Source organism: Phascolarctos cinereus, unplaced genomic scaffold, assembly GCF_003287225.1.
Source record: "Phascolarctos cinereus isolate Bilbo 61053 unplaced genomic scaffold, phaCin_HiC Scaffold_4;HRSCAF=312, whole genome shotgun sequence".
NCBI classification, from domain to species: Eukaryota; Metazoa; Chordata; class Mammalia; order Diprotodontia; family Phascolarctidae; genus Phascolarctos; species Phascolarctos cinereus.
In genome coordinates this window covers 481,932,442-481,950,658 of record NW_027555847.1, presented here as the reverse complement: position 1 = coordinate 481,950,658, position 18,217 = coordinate 481,932,442, and the positions used below count along the sequence as shown (strand labels likewise).

Genomic DNA, 18,217 nt, shown 5'->3' with positions numbered 1-18,217 from the left:
CGTTTAAGAAAGAACAAAAAGGTGGAGAGAGAGGTAAGTAGTGAAGGCTTTTCCAGTATAGCATAGAAGAATGTTTTTGGAAGAGCCAGACATCAGATATCAGAACCAGAAATACAGTATCATTCGTAGCAGAAGTGTTGATCACAAAGTAGGAACTAAGTAATGGGGCTAATATTCTTTCTCTATCTATAGTCATGTAAGGATCATCATTACAACAGAAGATCACTTTTATAAATAAGATTTGTAGTGACTGACAAAGAGAAGGAGGATAGCCATCTCAATGATTAAGTCAATAGGTGATCAGAGTGGGGGAAACATTAGTTGTATATAAATACTGGATTTATGGAACAGTCAAAGAAATGAGAAGAAGTGTCATCTACATGTGGCACCAATTCAATTAAATACTCATTAACATCATAAAAAATAAAGAACAGAAGAACATCCTTTTTAAATGTATGACCAAGAGGAAATTTATAACCAAAGGTAGGATGAAGATTTAAAAATGAAAGTAGATCATATTTATTATATGGAATTGAAAAGAATTTGTACAAACAAAATCAATTCCACTAGAATAAGAAGAGAAGTGGTTTAGTGGTGGAAATTATTATATTAAATATGACAAAAATAAAAATCTGATACCCAACTTATATAAAGAATTGATGCAAATATATAAAACCAATAGCTATACTTTAATAGATTGGTAGTAAAAAGATATGAAGTTTTCAAATGAAGAACTGAAAACTACCAGCAATCATATAATGTAATATTGCAAAACACTAAAAATAAGAGAAAAATAAGTTAAAATACTTCTATAGTTTTATCTCACACTCCCAAAGTGAGAAAAAGTTAAACATTTAATGTTGTAAATGATATAGGGAAACAAGTATACTGATATACTATTAAAAGAGCTGTGAATTGGTCCAACCTTTCTCAAAACAATATGGAATGATACAAAAAGAGTGACTAACATCATACCTTTTTGCCTGGTATGATTTCACTGCTTAGCCTCTAATAAAATAAGATCAAAGACAAAAGGAAAAGTTCTACATGCACAAAGATATTTATACCAGCATTTTGGGGAGTCACAAAGAATGGGATAAAGTAAACATCTATAGATTGGAAGATGGCTAACCAAAATGTGGCATCGAACATAATGATATATATGTAATAAGAAAAAGTAATTCTAATTAACTTGTGCATGCATCAAGATGAGGGTCTCTTTCTTTGGTAGATCATTCATAGCTTATTATACAATACTTCTCTTTCTAATATGAGGCCAAGAGCTCTGTTTCTTACTTTGTTAATTCATGCATTTTATATTTTTCTAGATGATCATCCATCTCAGTTTTGCTGCCATATAATTGTGCATCATAGCTTCGACAGTTATTTGCATTTCCTCTCTATTGTTATTTTACTTTATTCTTTTTTAAAATTTTGCTGACTTGGTTGTCTTCTCTCCTTTTTTCTGTATCTTCCCTCCCTTCACTTCCCCCTTTTTAGTCTTCCTTCTTTCTCTCCTTTCATTTTCCCTCTCCTTCTTACTCTACTTCTCCTCCCCTCCCTTAAATTTGAGAAATTCAGATACTTGGGAAGATTTGTACAAAATAAAGTAAACTAAGCTAGCAAATGACATGCATAGCGATTATAATACCTTTAGTTAAAATGACATTCAAAAGTAATTGAATTCGAATAAATTACAATGACCAATCTTGATCCTAGAAAATTTATGATGAAATATACCTCCTGGCTCTCTGTAAAGAAGGGGAAGTCTATGCTTGTGGAATCAGGTACACATTGCTTGTTACTATGTCAATCAGTTTTGTTTAAATCTGTTTTCTTTGTTACAAAGGAAAATCCATTTGTGGGGGGAGGGAATGATTGGGGGGAATGACTATGATCTAGAAACAAAAGACAATAACGATTTTTTAAATTAATCATAATTTCCTTTTTCATGGCCAACATAAGGAAAACAGTCCTATTGACACATGTCCCTGAAACAGGTTCCAGTTATAGAACTTTTACTGTTAAAATTAAACCAAATATCTGAGACATTGCACTAAAAAAGCCATCTTCAAAACATGCCTTAAGTTACTGTCAAAGGTTGATTTTGGATCAGTGAGGCAGAATTAGGGCAGTTTGACATAGCATCTTTAACAATTCTGCAAATGACAACTATGTTATTTCTAAGCCTTCCCACTTGGGGCTGTAGGGAGGGTTCAAGGGGAATTGAACTACCCAGTAGTTATGTAGACAGAGTCCAAAACAAACTTGGCTTTCAGAGCTAGGATTAACATAACCAATTACAGTCTAAATGAAAAATTAAATATGAAATTTTTAGCTAACAACAAACTTCTTTCTTTAGAGGCCAACATAAGAAAGCCTGAGTGTTACTGTGCTTTAAAAATAGAAATTAGAATTGCATGTTTCCACAGCATCTAAAAAAATGAGTATAGCATTACTCATTGCCAATAAAAAGAGCCAATTATTTTTAGAATTTAAAATATTTAATGATGGGAATTATGTGCATCTTAAATAGAAATTAGGCCTCTTACTATGCTAAATGTTTATAAAAACATTTGTAAACATATTTAAATGATAAACATCAGCATAACTTTAATGAAAAATGCACTAGGTAGTGAGTACAAAGACCTGATTTTCTAACCCCAGCACTGGTAAAACCTTGACCAGTCAACTTCTCTGAGTCTCAGTTACCTCACCTGCAAAATGGATAAAAAATAACTACCTTGTCATCTCCCTTGTTGGACTGTTATGAAAAGGCTTTCTTAACTGTAGAGTACAATACAAAATGTTATGTTAGGTAAATAGATTTTTCCTACTTAACTGGACCATGAGTGTTCTTTAAATTAGAACGTGACCCAAAATTAAAACAATGGAGACAACATAGACAGATGTGGGACAAGAATGTAATATACATAAAAACAACCCTATTTCTTTTCAGTTCCACTCAGTAAGTATAAAGTAAGCACCTGCCATGTATAAGACACATAGGTGTGAGGCCTATAAAGTCAAAACTAAGTGCTGGAGATAAAAAGAAAGGCAAAAGACAACCAGCCACTGACTTCGAGGAGTTCATCACGCTGATGAAGGGTGGGGGAGACAACATGCAAATAACTATTATGAACAAGCTCAACACAGGACAACTAAGAAGTAATCAAGAGAGGGAAGGCACTAGAATTGGAGGCGTTGGCATGGGCTTCCTGTAGAAGATGGAATTTTTGCTGGGACTTGAAAAAAGACAGGAAAGCAAAGAGACAGGAATGAAGGAGATCATTCCAGGCGTGGTGCCTGCCAGTGAAAATGCCCAGAACTAAGATGGAGTATCTTGTTCAAAGAACCGCTAGGAGGCCATTGTCCTTGCATAGAAGAATAAATGGAGGTGTTTAAGGTAAAAGAAGGCTGGAAAGAGGATGGGTGATTTTGTTTGTTGCTCTTGTTTGTCCTTTGTTCCCGAAGAGGACCATGACATTAGGGAGGTGATGCCATGACATGCATGGGTGGTTAGAAAAGGTTTCGAATGTCAGAGGATTTTGTATTTGATCTGTGAATAGACAGGGAGCTATTGGAGTTTATAGAGCTGGGGGAGTGGGACAAGGTTAACATGGTCAGACCTGTGCTTTGCAAGAATCACTAAGGCGGCTGAGTGGAGGATGGATTGGAGTGAGAGCCGACTTGCAGCAGGCAGACCCACCAGCAGCCACTGCAGTAATCTGGGCATGAGGAAATCAGGGCCTGCTCCAGGGAGGTGGCAGTTACAGAGGAGAGAAGAGGGAGCATTCATGAAATATTGCAAAGGTGAAATCAATAGGCCTTGGCAACAGGTTAGATGTGAGGGGGGCAGGATTCAAGAGAGTGAGGAGTCAAGGATAACAACTAGGTTGTGAGCCTGTAGGACAGGGAGGATGGCGTTGCCTTTGACAGCAGTGGAGAAGGTGGAAGGGAAAAGTTCATCCCCTCATTTTGCAGATGAGGAAACTGGGGCTCCAAGGGAGTTAAGTGAATTGCCCAAAGTCGGATATGTAGTGAGTAACAGAGTAGGGTTTGAACTTAAATCCTCTCACTCCAAAGTCTGTGTTCTTTCCACTATACAACACTTCTCACCTGGGTATGGGCACAACCTAAGGTGGTACAAATAATAATTATTATTAAAGAATAGCTAATAAATAATATAAATTAAATAAATGATTGGATAATATCATTATATTACTAACATTTATATAGTGCTTATTGTGCTAAACGCTTTGCAACTATTATGTCACTTGAGTCTCATGACAAGCCTGGGAGGTAGGTGCTATTTTTATCCTCATTTTACAGATGAGAAAAAAAGATTAGCTTTTTGGACTGCCACCCCACAGAGCTGACATATTAAATTTTCAGTGCACTAAAATCCCCAGGTCTTTTCTTACATACTGCTATTAAACCAGGTTTCCCTCAAGCCAGTAATCACAGATTTCTGCTATTAAAGTTCTATTAAAAACTGTACATAAATAAAAAGTGATGTCTTAAAGATTTTCTCATGCAAACACCATAAACAAGGATTGCTACTCAATGGAAGCATGTCTCGAAAGCTCTGGTCAGCGTGGACAATGCTTTCAAATATAGCAGAAGGATTTGTCTCACAAACACTCAGGCATCATAGAAAAATCTGGAGTAAAGTATCCAATTTTGTTGCGGTGGCTTTATTCACTTAATTTTATTTTTCTCATAGTGAGATTTATATTTCATCCTGGGGTTCTGATAGTGATTTGCCAGTTTGCAGGGGCATCATGCATAGTTTTCACATTATCAGTTTTATGTAGCAAAAAGAAAATTGGACTGGAAATTTAGCTAGGAGCCCTCACTGGCAACACCACAGTGTGAGTCATCTCACTGCTCTAGGCCTCAGCTCTTCTTCAAAAAATGAAGGAGACCAGCAAGCTATCATGAGACCAGGGGGTGACTGATATCGAAGGACCTGAATTTGAGTTCTGGATCATATATGTACTATCCATGGTGACACTGGCCAAGTGATATAACATCTCTAGCTCTATTTCCTTATATGTAAAATAAGTAGGTTGACCTAGATGATTTCCAAGCTTCCTACCAATTCTAAATCCGATAAGGAATTGAACTGGAGGCTTTCTAAGGTCCATTTTAACTTTCATTGCCTACAACTTTTATTTAAAAGAAAACCCTAAAGTAATACGCATAAGAATTTATAGAGCTATTCACAGAATATGACATAATTTGAACATATGGCTTAAAAAGCATGTTATATAGCATACACACACACACACACACACACACACACATATATATATATATACATATATATATATGTATAAATTTGTAGTCTCACAATTGAACTTTGTAGGAAAAAACAACACTAAAGTGTTTTGCTTCTCAATAAACTCAATCAGTGTTTCAATAAATTAGCATTACTTACAGCTGTTCCAAGGATATAAGCCCTTTAAACGCTTGGGCATCTATTGTGTGGATTTCATTCTTGTACAAATACCTGAAAGAAATACATAACATTACTGTTTGAATAGTAAAATAGGAAAAATACTCTAAGTAAAGACAGCGTGGAGTAATACCATTCTAGGGTTGGATTCTAGAAGACCTGAGTTCAAATGATTGCTCTGGCACTTGAAAGTTAGTAGCAGTAGTAGTAGTAGTAGTAGTAGTAGTAGTAGTAATTTATATCTTAATTCATTTTATCTTGACAACAACCCTGTGAATTAGGTGCTATTATTATCCTCATTTTATAGGTAAGGACCTGTTCAGGATAACATACCTAGTAAGAGTTTTGGATAGAGAAATCAAACTCAGGTCCTCAGCTCTCAGTCTTTTAACCTCTATATACCTCAGGCAAGTCCCTGGGATTCATTTGTTGTTATTGTTGCTGTTGTTGCTGTTGTGCTGGCTGCTGTTGCTGTTCTCCTCCTTCTCCTCCTCCTTCTTCTGTCATTCAGTCTTGTCTGACTCCACATGGACCATAGCACACCATGCCCTGTTATCCTCCTTATCTTTTAATCATGTTTGCTGTTTCCATGATACTATCTATCCACCTCATCCTATACCATCCTCTTTTCCTTTTACCTTCACTCTTTCCCAACATCAGGATCTTTTTCAATGAGTACTGTCTTCATATCATGTGATCAAAGTATTTAAACTTCAGCTTTGGTATTTGACCTTCCAGTGAATAATCTGAATTATTTTCTTTAAGTGTTGATTGATGTGATCATCTACTAAGTCATAGATGGGCTGTGGTCTGCATTTGTTTTTTTTTATTTTTGTTTTGTTGGTTTGTTTGTTTTTGGCTAGGCAATGGGGTTAAGTGACTTGCCCAGGGTCACACAGCTAATAAGTGTCAAGTGTCTGAGGTCAGATTTGAACTCAGGTCCTCCTGACTCCAGGGCCAGTGCTCTGTGCATTGTGAAACCTAGCTGCCCCTGTGATCTGCATCTGTGGGAGAAATTTTCACACTAGCATAATCACACGCTGATTAAAGCTCAATTAGTGTGAAAATAATGTGAAAATTAAGATGTATTTTTTTTCTTATCTAGGTTCACTAACCACTAATGCCTAAGGGGTTATCTACAGACCTCAGGTTCAGGGCCCCTGATCTAGAAGGTAGTTGAATTCCCTATTCTACTTCAAGAAAACTCAGATCTTTTTGATGCCATTCTTACACAGAATCTCTCTTAAATCAATTATATAAATAGACCTACTGAACATTCTCGAAAGCCACTGAGAATGTGACAAAAAGAAAAAAAAAGTTTAGCATGCCAAATGTGACTAGTGTTTTAAAAATTGTCAAGGATTTAATGACTTACATATACACTCTACCCACATTAGGTAAAGGTGACCTTTTTTTCCACTAAAAAGAAACATATTCATATGGGAGCTGGCCTTTCCCCATGCTTTTAGTTCTCTCTTTAATTAGTTCTTCACAAACTATTTTGGCCAGAGAATATTTCTGGGTTTAAGACATATTAAAGAAACCCATAAATGCTGTTTCCAGGAGATCTGGATGTGAAGAATACCCTTAGGATAAAGGGGAGAGGGCAGGGTAGAAAAATTTTGGAACAAAATAAAGGAAATTAAGCCTTCTTTAATTCTCTCCAAATGGTTGTGTCTAAGTACTCATACACTTTTTTGTTTTTGTCGGGAGGAGACCTGGACTTGTAATTTCATTGTTATACAGAACTTCTATAAGGAAATGCAGATCTACCAATGTAAATCAGCAAAGGCTGTACAACTGTAATATTAAGAGAGGTATTTGGGGGAACTGACAGGTTAAGTGACTTGCCCAGGGTCACATAGCTGTTATGGATGAGAGGTCCAATTTGACTATACTCAGGATTACACATGTGAAGACTTACTGCTTAAATTATCATCTTTGATTGCAAACTCAGCATGTCCAAAACAGAACCCAACTTAATTCCCAAAATTCAATCCTTCCTCTCAACTTTTCCACTTTTATTAATGACACCATCATCTTTCTATTGACCCGGTTTCACAAGCTTTTCCACTTTGGGCTGTCTATTCTACTTCTAGATACTTTTAATTGTTAGGATATTATTATCTATGTCAAGCCTACATTTTCTTTTTGGCAATTCCCATTTATTTTTCTTTGTTCTTTCTTTTGGGGAAAAGGAGAACAAATGGAATCCTTCTTAAACATGACAGCCTTTCAAAACTATAATGTCCCTCATGAGCCTTGTCTTCTCTAGCCTAAATATCCCCAGTTCCTTCAACTGTTTTTATATGGCACTGATGAAAGGTCTTTCACCATCCTTGTTGTCCTCTTCTGAATGGTTTTCCTAAGTTGCAGTACTTCAGTGGTTGGCATCCCAGGCCAGAACAGGACTATCATATGAGAATTCCTTAGATAAAACATAAACTCCTCAGTCAGGCATTTTAAGTATGTCATAATATGGTTCCTTCTTTGTTTTCCAGTCTTATTTTGTATTACTCTGCTTAAAATACTCTTCATTTTAATCAAACCTAGCTACTTCCCATTCACAAGATCTGTCATCCAGGTCACACTCACTAATTGTAGGCATGCTGGACCTTCTACTTCTATAGTATCTCATTTGGTGATCTCTTCAGCTCCCATGGGTACACATATTTCTCTACAAATAATATCTAGCCCTAACTTCTTAATTCTCATGTCATCAACTGCCTTTTGGACATCTCAAAATATATATCATGTAGGGATTTCAAATACAACATATCCAAAACAGAATTCACAGTCTTTCTTCCCAAATTCTTCCCTCTTCTGAACTTCCCTATTGCTGAGGGCTACACTTATCTCCCAGGAAACCAGGCTTTCAAACTAGATGTTATTCTCAGCTCCTCATTCAAATTCTCCTTACATATACAATCTGTTGCCATCTTGTCATTTCTGCTTTCACAACATCTCTTGTACACATTCTGTCCTCTCTACACACAACCACCACCCTGGTACAAGACCTCATCTCACCATGCATTGACTACTGCTGTACCATTGTGGTTGACCTTAAGTCTCTCTCCACTCCAATTCATCCTTCACTTGGTGGCCAAAGTGATTTTTCTAAAGAACAGGATTTATCATGTCACACACACAAATGTACATGCATACACACACACACACACACACACACACACACACACATACTCATACACCCCTACTCAATAAGCTCTGGGAGCTCTCTATTACCTCCAAAAATCAAACATAAAACCTTCTGTTTGACATTTAAAGCCATTCATAATCTGGCCCCTTTTTATATTTTATTCTATGTACTCTATGACCCAGATATACTGACATATTTGTAATTCCTCCAACACGACACTCTAACACTCCCACCATGAGCCTTTGCACTGACTATAGCCCACACTCATAATGCCCTCCCTTCTCATCTTTACCTCCTGCTTCCCTGGTTTTCTTCAAGACACAGAGTAAATTTGAGGCAACTAGGTGGTGCGGTGGATAGGGTACCAGCCCTGGAGTCATGGAGGACCTGAGTTCAAACCTGGCTTCAGACACTTGACACTTACTAGCTACATGACCCTGGGCAAGTCACTTAACCCCACTGCCTTGCAAAAAACAATTAAACAAAAAGACTCAGAGTAAATCTCATCATCTAAAGAAGGATTTTCCTTCTCCCACCTCTACTTGGGCCTTCTCTTTGAGATTTCCTTCCATTTATGTTGTACGTATATTCTGTGTGTACAACTTTTTCACAGTTTTTACTCCATTAGAATATGAACTCTTTGAGTTCAGGAACTCTTGACCTTTTTTGTAACCCCAACACTAAGCACAGTGTCTGCCACATGGTAAATGCTAATAAATATCTTGTTGACTGTTTAAATGACAAGAGTCCATCTCCCACTTCTGTATCTTTACACAAGTACATCCCTATGCCCTGAACACATGCCTTTGTTGTCTCTACTTAAAAGACTCCTTGTCTTCATTGAAAGCACAGCTTAGGTGCTAAATGAGTTAATGAGGTATAAAATGAGAGGAACTGACAAGGCAACCTCCAAAATCTTGTCCTGCCCTAGATCTAGGATCCTATAAAGATACACACATATTCTGTTCTGAAGGACCTTGAAAGAAAACAGTCGGTATTGTTAAGATTTCTAGCAGATACCAGTTTAGTCTACCTATATTTGTTTAATTTGCTTACTTATATAACAGATAAAAAATTAAGATAGACTGAGGCACAAAGTCCCAAGCATGATCAATTTATTAGTTAAGTACAAATTTAACAATAAATAGGATCTCAGCTTCCCCAGGAAAGCAAAAACCCCATATAAGGGGGACAGCTCTCATTCATAGTTTTGGGGAGTACAGAAAAGAGAAATGCTAGCATCAGAGATGGAATAAAATGAGTAGATGGGAATTGGGAATGAGGACTAGTGACAACCCCTTCCTTCTCTCCTGCGATGAAGAAATGTTCATTGTTTGAATCCAGCTACATCTGCAAGGACTGAGATAGCAAACCAGACTTCTTGGGATAATAAACCAGCCATCCTTGAAGGACAGCTTTGAGGCATAAAGATACTACACCAGACTTCCTGGTGTCCACTTGCATTCTTTCAGGGTAACAGATTTCCTTGACACAAGAATAGAACAGTTTAGCAGAAGAACTGGATTTCTGAATTTAACTCAATATAGGCCAATTAAATTTCTGAATTAAGTTCAGAGACAAAGGATCATGACTTACGCAATTATAACACAAAATCAAATAACTGTAAGTAGGATCATTTTAAAAAGATATAAAATTGATCTGATTGTTTCACTTATTAGTAACCTTCCATTTCAGTCCTTGTGTGACTTTTTTATTAATATCTGAATTCATTTTAGTTTGACCCTCAGTGGTACATACGCATAACATTCAGTATCTACTCTCAACAAGTATCAAATGAGATAGTCCTCTTGTTTTCTTAATTTAGAATATTAACCTCATTTGAATACTCTCAAATGTATATAATTATGGCAGTGATATGTTTCTCAACCAAATATATTTCCTCTTTTGAAGTTTTTCCCATCTATTAGTATGTACTAATACAATTAATTCCTCCTTCTCCCCTCAAATCCATGAAGTGTAGGTCCTCAGGCCACCTAACAAACAGAGGAAGTCGACTTTATCATTCTGTAAACCCAAAATTCAGTTAGAACTAAGGGAATCTACACTTCAGTTAAGGAATATAAACCTTTCCGGCAAGCAAAAAGGTTACAGAAGCTCATCTCTCTCTTTTTAAAAATTCCATTTGGTGTTGCACTAAACTAAAGTCCTCCTAAATCCAAGCATATCTTTCCAAAGCAGTTCCCAGATTAACATCTCCCCTTCAACAATGATTTTGAAAAGGATTCACAAAATATTGGTTAGAAGTTAGGTTTCATCAGTAGCATCTCTTTACTTCTCTCTGGAAAAGTCTCCATATGACTTAACCCAATGGAAGTTTAATGTTATATATGAACAAATATTGAATGTTCTCTAATCTATTTTCCTTAGAGATTATCTTCCAGCCTTACAATACTATAGTTATTTCAGCTATGTGGTACCAGGAACCATGAACCTGACTCATGTTTTCCTTTAATTCTTTATTCATCTTGGGTATAAGGTGAAAAGTGATTGCCAGAGATGTCAACTCCAAGAATACAACAACCATGCAGATATTTCCTCAAAACAGCCAAGAAGTATCTTTTCCACTACAAAAAATATTTATGCACTTTTGATGAAGATTAATTTTATTTTAATCCAATCAAATCACTTTAGTGCATTAAGTATTGAGACATCACCCAAGTTATGTTGACAATCATGTTCCATAGAAATGCTTTCCCAATGTAGAGATAAAAGTCAACCTCCAAAAGATTTTAAAGAATCTTAGAACACAAAATCTTGGAGTTAGAAGGAAAATTAGATGTGATATCATAACAGGGAAACAAGTACTCATATTTTCCTAGAAAGGAATATTTATTAAATTACAGCTTCAAAATTCCTTCACTGATAAATTGAATTTTGAAAAGTATATTTTGCTTGTGCCAAGGACAATTCTTATTTTAGTTCATTTTGATAAGGCCTTGAGAAAAGGACTTTCAGTATGTCAAACACACAGCATCTGTTTTCCCTCATGAGTCTTCATCATTGCTCATCAACTGTGAAGATTAACAGCATAAACATTAGGAGGAACATGTCCATCAATTTGTTGTCTTCCATTGGCATATGCAGGTGAACTATCCCTTGGAGAATTTTTATAAAACCTCTGGATTTTCCAGGGAAATGTAATGTCTCACATAGTAGAAATGGAATTTGTTTTAAAAAAAATTCATAGAGACACAGAAATTAAAGTTGGACACAAAAGGGAAGAAAAACAAAGAATGGTCACCCACCAACTATTTTTATAGGATGCAGATGAATTTGCTTTATTGGTTTTTTTTTTCTTGCAATATTATTTTGTGGTGACCAGGACTAAAGCCAGTAAGGACTTACTTGTTGGCTTCTAGCATCACTGGCTTAAGAAACATGTTTGTGGACTTCCAAGAGAATAAAGGTTGAGTAGTCATTCAAGCTCTGCTCATGATTTCTTTTATTGTCAACATTAACCTACTCAGTGTTTATATTTATATAAACCTAGATTGTTCCTACTTTGATGTCTTCTAATCCCAGGTGAGGACCTAAACTCTCATTCTGTAGTCCAGGTCCCTTTTCTCAAGCTCTTCAGGTACCTTTATTTAAATCAAATACCAGAGTTATTAGTGTACTTATCTGTTTCCCCTACCAGAGTGTAAGCACTTGGGGGGCAGGGACTTTGTCTGAAATATCTTTGTATCGCTCAAAGGGTCTTCCACACTTCTATTCACACGAGACTTTTTTTTCATCTGTAAAGCTAAATTGAGTTTCTTAAATTCTCTTTATATTAGCACCCTCCAGCTGTCCAATGTCTCTGGTTATTTTTATATCTCTATATAAAACTAACTCAGGACAAGATTTGGTGTTTCTCCAGCCATAGTGTCATAATGCTAGAAAAGGATCAGGAGGTACCAAGAATAATACTATTTTTAGATAATCTAAAAACATTAACTTAGCTGATGGTATTCTGAATTTGATGTTCCTGTCCAATGCATAATGACTGGACATACTAGTTATTGATGGTTATTGATCTTAAAATTTTTACCACAAACAAAGCCATAAGAAAGAAGAAATCGTGGCTCAGTGGAACCATGTCTTACAGGTTCTACCAGGGCAAGGAGGCCAGCAAGAATTTGCAGTAATGATGGAACTAGAAAGAATCCTTCCTATTAACAATAAAGGGCGATAGCAGTTAGTTTGTGATCCTGAAGGGTTTTTGTACAGCTGTGCCTGGAAAGAGGGCTGGAATTGAACCTTTGGAGGGTCTTAACAACTCTCAGATTTTTTTGTCTGTATAAATTTGAATGGCCTATCATTGTTCTACTGGTATTTTCCCCCTTCTGTCTTTATGATCCATTTTTGAAAAAGGGAAAATTTATTCCAATCACTATCCACTAACCACAAGGAGGAAAAGATAGTATTTGGGATGATTTTGAGCTAGAAAAGAACTTAAAGGTCACTTAGTTCCCTGTTGTTGTTCAGCCATTTCAGCTTTCCATGAACTTTCTTGGCTGGAGTGGTTTGCCATTTCCTTCTCCAGCTCATTTTATAGACAAGGAAGCTAAGGCAAACAGGGTTAAGTGACTTGCCCAGGGTCACACAGCTGGCAAGTACCTGAGGCCAGATTTGAACTCAGGAAGACACTCTAGGGCTAGTCTTCTATCCACTGTATCACCTGTCTGCCCTTCTGTAGTTCACTATAGATGAGGAATTTGAGACACAGAGAGAGGAAATGACTCAATCAAAGCCATACAAATAGTACAGTAGAGCAGGGATTTGAAACTTCAGTCCTATGTCCTCAAATTGAGGTCATTGTCTACTACTGAATACTGCCTCTGAAAAGTTAGTAGAACTGTTTTTCTCATTCACCAAAAGACAAAAAGAAATGTAATTTAATGAGCTATTTTGTCATCTTACATTGCAGTCCTCATGATAAGTACTTGCAAAAAGACCATAATAAAAATAACTACAGTTATGTACTAATATGTGTTTTAGAAGATAAAAATGTAAATAAATGATATGAAGAACTCAATAGCACTTTTCAAAATAAACACAAATTGGACACCTGGTGATTTCAGTGTAAACATGGGAATAAATGAAGATGATTAAAATCTTGGAAGACATGGTTCAGAAACCAAAATGAGAAGCTAGGTGGCTCAGGACACTGGAATTAGAAACATCTCAGATTGAAGCATACCTTTTTACTTTCTTTATTTGTCTTGCCTTTTTTTCTTTTTTTGCAACATGGCTAATATGGAATTTTTTTTTCATGACTTCATGTATAATTTATATCATACTACTTGTCTTCTCAGTGGGAGGGGGAGGAGCTAGAGGGAAGTGGAAAATTTGTGACTCAAAATGTAAAAGAAAGAGAATTAAAGAAATAAATGAATTAATTAATTTTTAAAATTAAAAACAAATAACAATAAATCCTGCCTCAGACGCTAGTTACATGACCCTGGGCAAAGAACTTAATCTGTGTCTGCCTCAGTTCCCTCATCTATAAAATGGGAAATATGCTGAACTAGATGATATATGATAAAAATGAAATATGATAGAGAGTAGGAGACTCTTTCTAGCTTAGTCACTGATCATCTTTTGTCTTTCCCCGGCCTCTCTCTAATCACAGAGGAACAACCAGGAGCCTCTGATCATACATTCCCTTCAGCAAGAATCCATGTACCTCTCCATGGAGCCAAACCCCATGAGCTCAGTCCAAGGAAACTGCTTTGGATCAACCCCCAGATACACAAATATATTTTTAAATTGTTCACAAGAAAATCTTCTCCCATGATTTAATCTCCCAAGAAGCAGTGAGGTATAATGGAAAGAACACTGAATTCGGTTAGGAGTCAAGATCCTTGGTTTTGAGTCCTAGGCTCTGCCATTTACAGCTATGCAACCTTAAAAACATCATTTCTCCTTCTGGGCTCTGTTTCCTTACCTATGAAATGAAAAGTTTGGATCAGATGATCTTTATGACCCCTGTCAAAATATAAAGTTCTATTCTTTGTTACTTCACTTTAAATATCAAATTTTTAAAATTCTTTCAGTATCAAATGTCTTCTCCATTTAGATCTCAGTGGATATCATATGGATACCTATGAAATACTAAATGAAGAAGAGTTTTCTTGTCCTCTCCCCACCCAAGTCCTAAAAATCTAGACAAAGAAAAAATATTTCTTTCTTCATTTGAGGAGATTATTTTCTCACTTGCTCTGAAAAAAGTCATAAGTCTCCCCAAGGAGCAAGAGCTTTACAGCTCTGAGAGCTCAAACTTAAATAGCTTCTTACCACATGTTCTTTATTTTTCTAACACTGAAAGCTAGAAAAGCCAGAAAAGAGAAACACAAGGGGTATCACACCTTCATTAACAACACAATTCATCTGCATCAGTGAAATTAAAGCACAATAGCCATAAGGAAATTTTATTCAAGGGAGGTAAGAATCTATCACAATATTTAAAAAGCAAAATTTTTAAAAATGAAATAACCAAGGAGAAAAAAGATAAAATACCCAAATGGTGACATTTCCCAAGCCAATTTGCACAATGTGTATGTTCTACAAGTTCTTCCTTCTTGCTCAATGGTATTCATGGAATGGAATCTTAGCTGCAAATGTTTCCCTCTCATTCCCTTCTGCCCTTCCTCTAATTCTGGGCGTGATGCCAAACATGTGTGCCACTCGTAAGTTATTTAATGCAGATAGCGATTAGAATAAATTTTCCTTTTTTCAAAAATACATCATGAAGACAGAAGGGGGAAAATACCAGTAGAACAATGATAGGCCATTCAAATTTAGACAGACAAAAAAAATCTGAGAGTTGTTAAGACCGCCCCCCCAGAGGTTACTTAGTCCCAGCCCTCTTTCCAGGAAGAATTGTGCAAAAACCCTTCAGGACCACAAACTAACTGCTATCATCTTTTATTGTTAATAGGAAGGATTCTTCATAGTTCCATTATTACTGCAAATTCTTGCCTGCCTCTCTAGCTTGACTCAGGTTTGCTTGCAATGGCCCTTCTTTGTCCCTTCTACTTTTCCAAAGCTGAGAACCAGCATACCTGAATGCATCCTTCTTGCAGAAAGCCTTCCTCAAGCTTTGTCTTAACTATGAAAGCTCATGAGCTCCATACCCTGTATGTACTATATAATCCTGTCCTTAAATTTTCTAATATTTACTATCCAGGTGACCCAGATAAAGTCAATAAGCATTTATGGTTGTCACTCTACCTCCATTAGTCTGTTTTCTGATCTGTAAAATGGTGTTAATAACAGCACTAATAATACAGGGTTGCTGTGAGGACCAAATTAAGTAATATGCAAAGCATTTTACAAATCTTATATAAATGTTATATATAACATGCTATATTATTAGCTATTATTATTGTTGTTGCTATTGCTGTAATTAGTATTAGTAGTAATTTGCCCCATCCCCTCTGCTGGTTCATGTGTCTTATTTTCCCAATAGACTATAATTTCTTTGAGAGCAAGGGTCATATCTTGCCTTTCTGTATCGCAATGATGTTTACTTAGCACAAGCTTAGACATCAGAACCAAAAGTAGGAATGTTTACACCTAGAAGGTCTACAAACTATGTGGCTCACAAACAGCACAAAGAATGTCCTCAGGTGAGTCTGGCAGTAGGCAGAGACAAAGACCTGGAAGCTTAGCATAAAGTCAGTGGTACTAAGGGATAGGAAACTCCCCCCGCCCCAACCCACCATCTAGTAGCTTCTAATTTTAACTTATTGTTCCTAAATCATAACTCAGAGATGACATGATCTATAGCTGGATTGAAGTATATATCCACTCTGCAATGCACATACTGGGAACAAAGCCTAGTTGTTATCTCTATAATGCTGAAGAACTGCAAATGCCATCAATATGCTCTTAAGTCAGTGCCCATCTTGATTCAGAGCCTTGGGACACAGCCCTAAACACCCCACCATGTTTGAGCTCCTCTAGGACTGGAACTGTTGTAGGAAACTCTCAGATGAGGAAACTCCCTCTACCAATGCAGATTTCCACAATTCTCTTAGAGAATTGCCTAGAGTACAGAATACAGAAAGATTAAGAGATTTGCCATGAGTTACATAGCCAATATGTCATTCGTGGGACTTGAACCCAGGCCTTCCTAGCTTGAGGCTAGCTCTTGATATATGATATATAGATATAGATATAGATATATTAGATAGATAGATACATAGATACATAGATACATAGATACATAGATACATAGATACATAGATAGATAGATAGATAGATAGATAGATAGATAGATAGATAGATAGATAGATAGATAGATAGATAGATATGAGAATCACCTCACCTCCACTACCATCTGAGTAAGGAAAAGGTTATAAAGTCAGGACACGGTATGGGGATGGGAAAAGACTCAAACTGTGCCTCCCTTGACAGGGCCTTTTTTGGTGGCCTCAAGCTGTGTTTATATAGCTTCCTGGTCACCTAGGGCCACAAAAGGTCTCACTTGAGCAGTGAAGTCACCCCTTTGGGCCCTACTGACCAAATGCTTTTCCATCTGGAGATAGGTTCTGGGGATGGGAGGGGCATGTCTATGCAAACTAAATACTAGTGCATCCTTGCTACATATCCTAGTTATATTATGGCTAATTAAACTTCCTTTTATTAAATGTTAAATGGCTTGTAAGTGCTTCCTTTCATTCCACCATTGAAACTGAACTAACTGGGCACAACATCAGGTCAGCCTCAACTGCTCTCTATTCACTATGCCAGAGCTGCTCAGTAAATATGTAATAAACAATTGATTAATGCTCTCTTACTTATGTAGGACTGATTTTTTTTAAATGCAGAGGTACAAAGGACTATTAAACGCCTCTGAGTTTTCCATGCCTTGCCCATTTTAATTATAGGATATGTATCTTCCTAAAGCTAATTTTCACTGGACCAAATATACCACTGAATTGTAGTTGCACGCTGCCAAGTACACAACAAAGCACATCTTTTCCTAACATAAATGCGTTCCTTAGTGCCCGTCCACTGCCCTCACCAAATACTAAATATCTTCTGATCCAAAACATATAATCTATTTTCCCTTAGGCAAAAACAAATGAAAAAAAAATCTTAGGACAAATTGTGCTTTCAGCTTCACAAGGAAAAGTACAATTGTTAAGAGGGTGTGCTCTGGAATATTGGTTCACTTAAGGTTAGCTGAATTTTAGAACTGAAATAAGACTGAAGAACTAAGAGCATAATTTTCCTTTTGTGTGTTCTATAGCCCAGAAACTAACTATAAAAGTACTTCTGCCAGTATACATCTTGATTTCTGCCCAAGGTTTTATTGACTTCTGTCAAATGTTGTAAGATGCATTTTAATTCCACAATCAAACATTTTCTTTCAGAAATATTACAGCATTTTTGCTATGATTTTTATATTGTCACTCATGAACTACTGCCATTTTTAAGAAAGTAAAGCTGAATAGCTTCCTAGAGATGAAATGAACAACATTAGATGAAACCATGTAAGCTAACTCTCCAATTGAACAACAGCTCACAACAGTCAAAGAGGTTCCATAATTTGAGAAGGGGCCAGGTATAAGGACCTCAGTAGCCTC

General features: G+C 36.5%; 1 protein-coding gene across 1 annotated transcript in view; it reads right to left on the bottom strand.

Moving 5' to 3' along the window:
• Positions 1-18,217, bottom strand: part of PXDNL (peroxidasin like) — a 510,805-nt gene that overhangs the window by 232,394 nt on the left and 260,194 nt on the right. The window contains 1 exon segment of the mRNA XM_020992584.2: positions 5,444-5,515. Within this exon segment, the coding sequence (XP_020848243.1) occupies positions 5,444-5,515 (72 nt within the window).